General features: G+C 62.3%; 1 protein-coding gene across 1 annotated transcript in view; it reads right to left on the bottom strand.

The window, feature by feature from the left end:
* Positions 1-7729, bottom strand: part of LGALS3BP (galectin 3 binding protein) — an 8658-nt gene extending 929 nt beyond the window's left edge. Inside the window, 6 exon segments of the mRNA XM_025046961.1 lie at positions 2-479; positions 2399-2651; positions 4008-4139; positions 4711-4902; positions 5889-5964; positions 7615-7729. Coding sequence (XP_024902729.1) covers positions 2-479; positions 2399-2651; positions 4008-4139; positions 4711-4902; positions 5889-5940 — 1107 coding nt within the window. The 5' untranslated portion in view covers positions 5941-5964; positions 7615-7729.
* Positions 7730-11223: the final 3494 nt, after the last annotated feature.

The following is an 11223-nucleotide window of genomic DNA, read 5'->3' as shown; positions in this document are numbered from 1 at the left end:
GGTGACTCTGGTACAGGGACAGGTTGAACTGCAGCTCGAAGAGGTCCTCGGGCAGGATCATGGGGAACCGGACTGCCCCCACCAAGCCTTCCAACTCCTCACGAGTGGCGTGCCCCTCCCAGCTCCAGGCCTCCACGGCCATCAGCAGCACCAGCTCGCTGGGCACGGCCAGGTCGCTCCTGGAGAGCAGGACTCGGAGCAGTGCTGGGGGGATGTTCGGCCAGGCCGTGGCCCCCAGCAGGGCCTCGAAGTTCCAGGCCAGGAACTGCAGGCAGATTGCCTCCAGCTTGGGGTCCCCCGTGGCCAGTGCGTAGGCGTAGAGGTCCAGGGCCGTCTGGAAAGACAGGTCCTGGGGGATGAGGGTGGCGAAGAGGTGTGCACAGTAGCTCTGCAGCTGCTTGGCCCCGAAGGCGGAGGCCAGCTTGTGGAGACACTTCACCGACGACAGGGAGATGTCTATCCTTCGGGAGTAGAAGTACCTGGGGACGGGGCGAGAGCCGGGCCCTGGTTACACGCCGTCCTCCGCAGCACAGCAGGTGCCCCCGGGCCGGCAGGCCCGCCTCTCGGACGCGACCATCTTGTCCGCGTTCACCCCGACCCACTGACACCCGGGTGCTGGCGATTTCAAGGGGCGTTTGGTGCCCCCATCCCCAATTTATCTTTGGTCAACCCACAATCCAACCTCGAGTTTGCCAAGAGCCACATGCACTGATGACAGCTGTGCGGGTCCCAGGGTCATGGAGGTCGGCTCGTCTCTCAGCTGGGAGAGAGGGGCCCGCCAGCTGTCACCGTCATTGTCATCATCATCATCTTCACTGCTGGTCTGAGCCCAACCCCTGCCGCCTGGGCTGCAGGACCTGCCAGCCGTCCTGGGCGTGGGGAGGGTGCTGCCCTCCTACCTGCCACCACACCCCTGGATGGGCCCCTCAGTCCCCTGCTGGGTGCCCACAGGTGCTCCTGCACCCTCAGCGTCTGTCCCGTGCCACATGACACTGGCACCGCCCCTCGTCACTTCCTGTCTGCCTCCCCTGCCACCCGTGAGCCCATGCGGGTGACGCCCAGTCCGTGTCGTTCGCCACATGAGACCGTGCACCGCCAGGAACCGCTTTGTGGCGTGAAAACGCATGTGGCGGGAGCCGGCCAGCCTCCATCTCCCTGTCAGGGACCCGAAGCCTCCCCACGGCCACAGGGTCTCAGAGCCGGGTGGCGCCTCGAGTGCCAGGCCTTCCAGGGAGCCCGACCTGCCGCCCACCACATCCGTCCGGAAACGGAGCCGGGCCCCCGCCCCGCGGTGTCGGTGGCTGTGCAGATGCGGGCCCTCACGGCCTGGGACACCTGCTGTCTGCCGTGAACTTGGGGACACAAAGGGCACCTCAGCCCTCCGGCTTGTTGCCCACTGGCTCCGTTTCCACTGACCCCGGGAAGCTCGCCCCGGGAGGCTCACCCCAGGACCGCGTCAAGGCGGTGGACCGGGGCCCACGCCCCCCGAGCACGCGCTTTTGTCGGCAGCGAGGCTGCAGGTGGCAGCCGACAGGAGGAGGGAGGGTCCTGACACAGAATGTCGTCACTGGCTGTTAATTCTCATGTCAGGTTTCCAGGCCGCTGGTAGCTGTGCAGCCCCCGCCCCAGCCAGGTCTCCCGCCCCCGGCCTCAGGCAGGCACCCGAGTGGGTGGGAACAGGGGTCACAATCGTCCTTCAGCCCTGCCCGCCAGCAGGGAGGAAAACACCCTGAAAGGTGGAGAAAAGGACCAAGGGCCGGTCGGGGAGGTGCCCGGAGTCAGTGGTCCAGAGAAGCCACGGAGCGGACGAGCAGGCGGGTGGCTGATGGACAGCAGGCGCTGCCTGCGGCCGCCGGGCAGAGAGAAGGCGGAGGGCCTGTGGGGTGGGCGGCTCCAATGGGGAGGGGTCTCCTGAGGCCTTCTGGGGCCTGAACAGGGCCAAGAGGCCAGGACACCCAGCTCGGGGCAGCCTCTCTGCCTCGGGGGAGGCAGACACACACGCAGAGGCACAGACAGGGAAACGGAGAGACAGAGCGAGCCAGTGCGGGGTGGACGCTCCGGAGCAACCGAGCCAGTGCGGGGTGGACGCTCTGGAGCAACCCTGAGTGTTGCCGGGGGCGGGAGGGCTGACCGGGCACCCGCCTCATTCTCAGACACGTCACAGAAACTAACTCTACCAGGAGGGCACAGGCTAGCGACCAGGTTCTTCTACTTGGCTGGAAAGAAACCGTTTTCACTTGTTTTAATTGCCGTCTGCTTTCCCGAGTGTGCCTGCTCTCAGGACGCAAGCCCCGAGGAGGCCCCCGTGGTGACCCGGTGGACACCCCCAGCAGGCGGTCTGGCAGTGAGCTCTGGGGACACTGCCTAGTCCCCAGTCCCCGGCCCTGAGGACACTCACCTGATCACGTCTCTGACGAGCGGCAGACACTCGGCGTCCACCTCCAGAGTGACTGTGCTGCCCGGCTCCCTCCACAGGGCCTGGGCCTCGGGGTTGGTGGACAGGATCAGACTGTGGCCGCAGATACTCAGGTCCTCGTTGTCCTTCGCCTTCACCCTGATGGACAGGTCACAGCCCTTCTGGCTGTCAAAGATCTGCTCGAGAGCCATGGGGATCTCGCTGGACAGGTCGAGGGTGTAGACGCCTCTGGTTTCTAAGAAGGGGCAGAGGGAGGCACCACGTTGGGAAACACGGCTCACGGGTCTGCATCAGGCCAGCCACTCACTTGCTGTGACCCGGAAGTACTTTCTCTCCCTCCAGTCAGTTTCTTCCCTTAAATTATGGCCCCTGTTCCTGCCTTATCTATTCAGAAAGCCTCCTGGGGAGACGAGGGAAGAACCACCCTGGAAGACAGGGTGTCCTGCCACGCCGTGGCCCAGAGGGCCCCCCAATCCACACCGATCAGGCACCCCTGGTTAGCTCATGGGTTCCACCAAATTCAGGCAGCATCTCCAGGTAGAAGTTTGGAGACGCTGGCTTGCAGAGCCTGAGGCCTCATCCTTCTAAAATTCTGAACAATCAGTCAATCGATTGATCACCCAGACGCCTCCCTCTGAACCCCGACCCTTCGCCCTGTGCTGTGGGTCTGAAGACTGAAGTTGTGGTGGTAACGCAGTGCTGGGGTTCTCGGCAGCCTTTCAGGTGACGGGGGTGGTTCACAGGGACACGTCCCCTCCTCTGCCCCGTCCCAAAGCCACGCTGGGGACTAAACCATCCATTCCAGCCCCGACTGAGGACCCTCCTGGGCCTCCACCGTCTCCACCGCCTCCACCTGGCTCCTGCGAGAGGCACTTCAGCCCCACCCCCCGCCCGCGGCCCAGGTGCGCCGAGCCCTCCCCAGCACACGCCCTGCGCTTGCCGCTGTCCTGGCGGGAGCCCCCGCTTCCCCACCGCACCCCCGGGCCCTTGTGCACGGCCAGGAAGAAACCACAAGTGGACGTGGGAGCAAAGAACAGCAGGAAGCTGGACGCAAGGCCTGAAAAGCCGGAGCTGCTCGGCTTCGGTGGGCGTGGCCGGGGGGTCGGCGGCGAGGGGGGCGCTGGGCCGTTGGTACCCAGGCCCTTCTGCCATGGAGAAATGTCCCCAGGACGTCCGGCATGCTCTCGGAGCACGCGGGGCACTACGTTCCAGCCGGAGAATGAGCAGCGGCAGCAGGTGGGCGGTGGAGGACAGCGGCCTGTGGCCTGCGGATGTGGCGAGGGACCGGAGTGCGGCTCGGTGCCCGTCGTCGGGGTGAACGGCGCGCTCCCGAACCGGTCTTGGAAGCGGCGGCGAGGGATGTGGGATTTGTTGCTGTAAGGTGTGAGATCTGCAGGCTTTCCTGCCCCCTCCCGGAGAGTGGGCATCACCTGCGAACCTGTGCACAGGTGTGTGACCTGCTCGTGTGCAGGGAGGGGCAGGGAGTGAGCATGACTACCGTCTGGCACATACGGATCGGTCTCCGAGGACCCCACGGGACCGCAGTGCTTGGTTGGGGCGCGGGTTTCGGGGTGGGATGTGCCCCACTCACCGTTGCTGCAGATGACACCGGCGTCCTGATTGTGCCTGCAGTTGCTCCTCAGCCAGCCCAGGGACGTGCAGTTGGCCAGCGAGGGCTCCGTCCCCGTGCACTCCACCTCGTCCAGCATGACAGGGCCCGACCCTGGTGGGACAACAGGGAGGCCGGAGACTGCAGGACGGTGCTGTGAACAGGGCTGTCCCCTGTGGAGCCAGCAAGGGACAGCCACAGTCGCCGCAGCGTTCCGCTCGGGGTGTGTCCCGTGTGTGTGTGTCGTCAGCCAGATGCAATCAGGTGGCTTCTCGAGTGTGGGCTCGGGTTTGGGTTTATTATTGTGGCTTCATACCATGAACTGGCCCGCCTTCCCACAAAGCCTGCGCTCCGGGGACGAGCTGCTGAGAATCTAGGTGTTCCCTCCGTGGGGGGCTTCTCATGTGTGAACTTTTCTGGGGCGGGGGAAATGGTTTCAAGAAGATAAATTCCCAGGAGGGGAGCTTCTGGGCTGGAGGGGACGGCCGCAGCTGGGCTCTCGCGTGACAGGCCCAGGAGCTGGTCACCGCCGCCTGCACTGCGTGAGCGAGCCAGGCCGGCAGAGCCTTGGGCCTGCCGGCACAGGCCTTAGCGCCGCTCAGGACGAGGTGGTGCAAACGCGTGTGCACCTCTCAGGGGACAGTCCCTTCCTGGGACCGGCTGCTTTGGGGACCCACAGGCCTACCTGGCCCAAAGGCAGCTCCACCCAGAGCCTCGGTGGCGTTCTTAAAACCCAGGCCCCGGCAGACGACGCTGGCATCCATTAGGTCCCACAGGTTGTCACACACCGTCCCCCACTGGCCTTCGTAGAAGATCTCCACACGGCCCTGGTTGGCAGCGTCCCCGTCGGCCAGCCGCATGTCACCATCTTTCACGCCTGCAGGGCTCCCAGGCGAACACGAAGTGAGCAGGGACGAGGGCTGGGCGCCTGGGCCTGCACCCAGGCAGCAGCCCTGACAGCCCCACACTGCTCCAGGTCCATGCGCTCTCGTGGGAGCAGTCAGCTCCCCCTAGCAGGGGTGACTGCTGGATACACACCTTGAACCACCTCCTCCATCCTCCAGGGGTCCCCGCTGGGGAGGGTTGCCGCCCCCCCCCTCCCCCCGCAGCCAGAGGCAAACAGGCCTGTTCTTGCCCCTCAGGCTGGAGCCCTTCGCTCCATTCACGGAGAAGGGGCAGGGGAACGCTGGGGGAACCCCAGTACCTGAGAGTGGGGTGCAGGACCCCGAGGGAAGAACAGGAAAAGGACAAGGCCAACGAAGACCCCGCCTGGGCATGTCTGCGCCCAGCAAGGACCACTGGGCGGAGTGTCGGCGACGCCCGGGGCAGTGGGCTCAGGGACCCCCAGAAACACGGGCTGACTGCGCCAGGTGCAGAGAGAGAGCAGGGGCTCAGCCTGCTGACGCCCCTGGCCCAGCCCCTGCCAGAGCTGACGGGGCCAACGGGCAACCCTCAGTTGGGGTGCAGCAGGTTTCTGTAGGGTCACCGGGAAGGGGAAGGCCTCCTGGGCCCCTGGGGGTAAAGAGCAGAGGGACAGGCGTCCGGAACCCTGGAAGTCTGGCCGTGTCCAGGGGGCACCGACCTCGTGCCCAGCGTGTGGCCCCTGAAGGTCCCTGCCGCTCAACCCTCTGGGAACTGGATGGGATGAGAATCCCTTAGTATTCCCCTAGGACCTAAGGCCACAGGACTCGGGACCACCGGGGCTTCAACAGGAGAGGAAGGCGGAGCTCGCCCTGGCGGCCCTGCGCCGGGCAAGGCACTGCCGGCTTTCCTGCGAGGCGGGGTCCAGCCTGCAGGGTACGGGGGCTGCAGCCACCCCGACGCTGCCTTCGGGACGCTCGCCAATCTGAGGGTTCAGCTCACCGTGAGTCCCTGCGACCAGCAGCCACATCCAAAGCAGCCCTGGGAGGGCCATGGCCTGGCCCCGCAGCCCCTCGGCCTGCAGCAGGAGGAGGGGACAGTGAGACGTGGAGCCGGACGCCCTCGGGCCAGTCTGCCCCGCACTCTTCAGACTCTGCTTGCGGGGGTGGCGGGCGGAGGGGGGAGAGGCGGTTGGGGCTCCGTCTCCAGGCCGCGGGGCTCCTGCTGCCGTGCTGCACAGAGAGCTCTGAGCCCTGGGACGGAGGGGGCAGGGGCGGCACATGAGGAGGAGGCAGCGGAAACCCAGGCCGGGGTGATGGGGGGATGGGCAGCAGTGAGGACGTCAGGGCGCAAGGGGTCAGGCTGAGGCCTGCCTTCTGGCTGTGCAGCTAAGTCGGGGTGGGGAGGACGGGCTGAGCAGGCTCAGTGCCGACCTGGTGCTGACACCTTGGAGCTCAGTGCCTAAGAGTCAGGGGCTCAGAGAAGCTGGGGTCACCAAGGCCACTCAGCCAGCCAGGGCCCCCCCAATGGGGGGGCAGGGGCGGCCTCACAGCTTTGGCCTGGAGTGCTTCTCTGTGTGTAATTCCGGCTGCTGGCTTGTCCTCCCCGCCCCCCGCCCCCCATATCCTGCAGTCCTTGTTCTTCTGGCTCAGTAGGAACCCCACGACCCGGCAGCACTCCCTGCGGTCCAGCACGTGGGGACAGGCCGCTGGGGCGGGCACCCCGCTGCTGGCTTTTCCTCCCCACCCCCCGCCCCCATATCCTGCAGTCCTTGTTCTTCTGGCTCAGTAGGAACCCCACGACCCGGCAGCACTCCCTGCGGTCCAGCACGTGGGGACAGGCCGCTGGGGCGGGCACCCCTACCGGTCAGAGCCCGGTGACCCCGAGGCAGCACCTCGGTTCTGCACTGACGCCCCCAGGGCTCCCGGGTGCACTGGCTGGGGGTGCTGGGCCTGAATGGCGTCCGTGCAGGAAGCGCACACGCCCAGTTCCGGACGCCTCGCCTGAGTCTCGGGAAACGCCTTGGGGGCGCAGGAGCCGAGCCCGGGGGCCCCGGCCTGTCACACGCCTGGTGAGGGCAGGACGGGTTGGCCACCCTTTCTGCGCTGTGCCCAGCCCAGGCGATTCTGGGGACTGGGTGACCAAGTGCCCTGTGTGCCGGGGCCTGCCCGGGTTTTAGCACGGGCAGTCCTGTGTCCTGGGGCACCCCCAGTCCCAGGCAAACCAGGACGGTAGGTCAGGCTTTGTACTCCCCAGGGAGCCACAGCTTCCAGGTTGACTCACCCCGGGGACAGGAGCTCAGGCCCTGGAGAACTAGCCAGTCGAGCACCTGGTGCAGGGTATACAAATGTCACTGCCCTGGGGGTCGCCGTGGCCACCCGCTTTGGCCGGACTCCCTCACATGGGAGTGGGGGCAGGGCTGCCCGCCCGTGGCCCGTACAGTGCCTTTGTGCAAAACAGAAAAAGCGCTCCTTCTTCAGGCAGGTTCAGCCTGGGCAGGTGCACGTGGACCAGAGAGAGGAGCTTGGGCAAATTCCCAGCCTGCTCGCCCCTTTGCCCGGTGTCCTTGCCCACTGTCCACAGAGCCCTACAGATCTGGGAGCAGCCATGATGGTCCCTGGGCCCAGGGGGAGCATCGATCCCCAGCTGGGAGCAAACAGGGAGACTTGGCCCCCACTGGATGACACTATAGGGAGACGCCCACCTGAGAGCAAGGCGCAGAGCTTACCTGCCTGAGACAATGGCTGATAATGGCTCTGGGGCCTCTGAACTTCCTGGTGCAGAGTCCCTCTGCAGACTGAATTCAGCCCAGAGAACCCGGCCAGGGTGGAGCGTCGTCAGGCTGGTCCCAGATAATGCTTCAGAATTTTCGATTTTCAGAAATCACATGATGGAAACTTCTTCTGGGATTGGCTCTCCACAGGATCCTGGGGAACCCCCCCCTTCTCTTGGCTCTGACTGTGGGTGTTGGGGATGACAGCTGCCCAAGGAGGCCATCTGGCTGACGACAACCAGAGCAAGATGGCCGATAGAGACGCTGGATTTAAACAAACTTCCAAGCTGGGATGGCCCAGGGCACGGACAGGGCAGGGCAGGGGCGGGGAGGCAGGGTCTCCATCTGACTGTGCCTGTGGGCTCCTGCTGGACAACTTGGGCTTTTTCCTGGGTCAGCAGGTGGACACAGCTGGGGTGGCCACTCAGGTATGTGTCCACCTTGCTTAAGACTCTGACATGCCTGCCTTCACCGAGGGCTCCACCCCGTAAGGCTGCACGGTTCTATTGCGCCCCGAGACTGTGCCCAGACACGGCCAGGTGTGAAGCCGGTGAGTAGAAGAGCTAGACCCCACGCACAGCAACGACCCGAACAAGCCGATGCTTGTCACCACCAGAGTATGCCGCCAGTCCCCAATAATGGTCATTCTCCCCGAGACTCACGCCCAGTGACGCAGGGGACAGAACCTCTGGAGTGAACCTAAGTCGTTCTGCCCGGCCTCACCCCCTTCCCTCTCCTCCCACAAAAGGCCAGCGCCCCGACTTCCCCCTGGAGAAGCAGCCCTCTCTCACTTCTGGCCGTGTGGGCCCGAGGGCAGCAGGCTCCCCAGGTCTGACCCCTTGGTCACACGGATGGTGTCAGGGAGGGCCTGTGATCCCAGCAGCCAGCAGGAGTCAGCCGCAGCCTCATGGAGGGGGCCTCGTCGGGAGCAGGTGGCCTCGAGCTGCTGGTGCCCGTGGAGCCCCAGCCTGGGCCCTGATAGAAGCCCAGCTGAGGATGAGGTGAGGGCAGCGCCGAGGGACGGGGGACACCAGGTCCCGACGCTGTGGTGAGAGCCTCTGGGTGTAGCGGGCCTGTGGTCAAGGTCAAGCCCTGGGATTCGTGGTTAATGAGGCAGTTAACGCTCTCTCGTGCTTCTCGCACTTGCACCCCGAGGTTCGGGATGAGAGTTATCCCCTTGGAGAGTCCCGGGGTCACCGACCCAGTGCCTCTCAACCTGGCCTGTGCCTGAGAATCACCTGGGAGCTCCACAAATTCCCCGGGTCCAGACCACGGAGTCACAACCTCTGCGGTGGAGACTGGCGCTGTCATCTCAAAGCCTTCCACGGGGCTCAGAGGTGCAGCCGGGGTGGAGACCCCTGGGCGAGACACCCCATTTCCCAGGCAGCCTATGGGCAAGAGAGCCAGCCCCAAGGACAGAGGGTCAACGACTCTGCCCCGGACGTGAGCTCTGAGGGGCCACGCAGCTCACCCAGTTCCCTGCCCAGACCGTAAAGACCCAGGGGAGACTGAACGGACTGGAATGAGACTGTGGCGCGTTCCAGCACCGCCGCCTCAGGACGCAAGGCTCTCTGTATCCACACTGCCCACGTGGCCGGCTGGGGACAGACACGCAGAGGCCGTGCTTTGGGGGCTATTAGTGCAAATGCTCGAAACCTGAGTGGCTGAAACTTCAGCCCCCGAGTCTCGGGAAAGTCCTTTGTGTCCAGGCAAGAAAAATGGACTGTGGCCCTGTCCGGGGATCAAAGCCCGGGCCCCACTGGGGCTCTGCAGGCCGTTCCAGCCTGTAGCCCATAAAGGGGACATGGGTCAAGAGCTCGTCAACCTGGTCCAGAGAGGGGTGGCTCGGCTGCGACAAGGAGGCTGTGAAAGGCCCACACCAAGGTCGGGCCCGTCTGTGACAGTGGGGACGAAGAGGGGGAGCTGGGATTCAAACCCACAGGCTTCTTTTCCTTTTTAAAAAACTGTCTTGAGATACAATTTTCACACGATAAAATGTATTGATTTAATGAGCTTCGACAAATGATCGGACGGTACCCGCGGCCACAACGACAGCATCCAGAACATTTCCGTGGGCCCCGAATGTTCTCAAGGGCTCTGCAGTCGTCCTCGGCCCCAGCCCCTGCCCCCCAACCCCTGCCCCGGCAACCGCAGACCTGCTTCCTGCCACTGCAGAACTTCTTACAAAACAGAAACATGCAGGAGGTAACCTTTTGTATCTGGCTGCTCTCACTTAGCACAAAGCTTCCGAAATTCATTGACGTCACTGCGATCAGCCACCGGTCACCTTCCGCTGCGCGGGGGCCACTGCGGGGACTGCCCAGAGGGCTTGTGCCTTCATGCACGGGCGGACCTCCGGGTCACTCCGTTTCCGACCGCTCTGAATAAAGCTGTCAGAACATCTGCAGACAGTCTCTGTGCACACGTACATTTTTATTTATCTAATAGACATGCCTAGGGACAGGATTACTGGGTCGTAAGGTGAATGCATGTAAGTTTAAGAGACTGTTTTCCAAGGCGGCTGAAGCTTTCGGCGTTCCTGTAACTGTTTCGCTGGCTCCAAGTCCTCGCCAGTGCTTGGGATCATCAGTCTCTTTATCTGTGTTCACTCTGAGGGGCATGGAGTGGGGTCTCGTTGTGGTCTTAACGACTAGTGATGTTGAGCATCTTTTCACGTGCTCATTTGTCACTCATGCATGCATCTTTGGTGTATGTTTGGTCTTATGCATGTTTTTAATTGGGTTGTTTGTCTTACTACTGAGTTGTATCAGTTCTTCATATATTCTGGATACAAGTTCTTCAGCAGATCCATGATTTGCAATTATTATTATTATTATTTTTTGAATGAAAAGCTTGCCTTTTCATTTTCTTAACAATGTTTTCTGAAAGGGCAAAAGTTTTGCATTTGGATAAAGCACAATTCTTTTGATGTCATAGCTAAGAAACCTTTGCCTAACTCCGGGTCACAAAGATTTTGTCCTATGTGTCCTTCTAGGAGTTTTGTGGCTTTAGCTCTTAAATGCAAGTCCACGATCTAGTCTGAATTAACCGTGGGTACAGTGGGGGACCGAGCTTTCAAGCGTTTGCTTCCACATAGAACAGAGATGTCCCAACCCTTACGGAAAGACAGTCATTTCCCCCAATGAATTACCCTGGAACTTTTGTAAAAAGTCAATTGTCTACACGCATGGGGGTCTCCTTCTGGACCTTCTCTGTTCCATTGATTTACACGTCTATTCCTATACCGACACCACACGGTTTTGACTACCTACGGCCTTATACCAAGTCTAGAAGCCAGCTCGTGTACGTCTTCAACTCACTTGAAACGAAGTCTCCCCGGCTGTGAAGACAGGATGTTGTATTCCATTAATTGGGACCGTCTTTGATTTCTTTCGTCTGTGTTCTGTAGCTTCGGCATATAGAAAGATCTTGCACATATTTTTTGTTAGCTTCATACCTATTTCATGATTTCTTACTGCTAGTTTTAAATAAAACTGTTTTAGAAATTTTCCAGTTGTTCGCTGCAGCTACGTGGAATCGAAATTAGTTTGTGTGTGTGGGCCA

Source organism: Pteropus alecto, unplaced genomic scaffold (assembly GCF_000325575.1).
Source record: "Pteropus alecto unplaced genomic scaffold, ASM32557v1 scaffold134, whole genome shotgun sequence".
In the NCBI taxonomy this organism is placed as follows: domain Eukaryota; kingdom Metazoa; phylum Chordata; class Mammalia; order Chiroptera; family Pteropodidae; genus Pteropus; species Pteropus alecto.
This window is presented reverse-complemented; position numbering and strand designations above follow the sequence as displayed.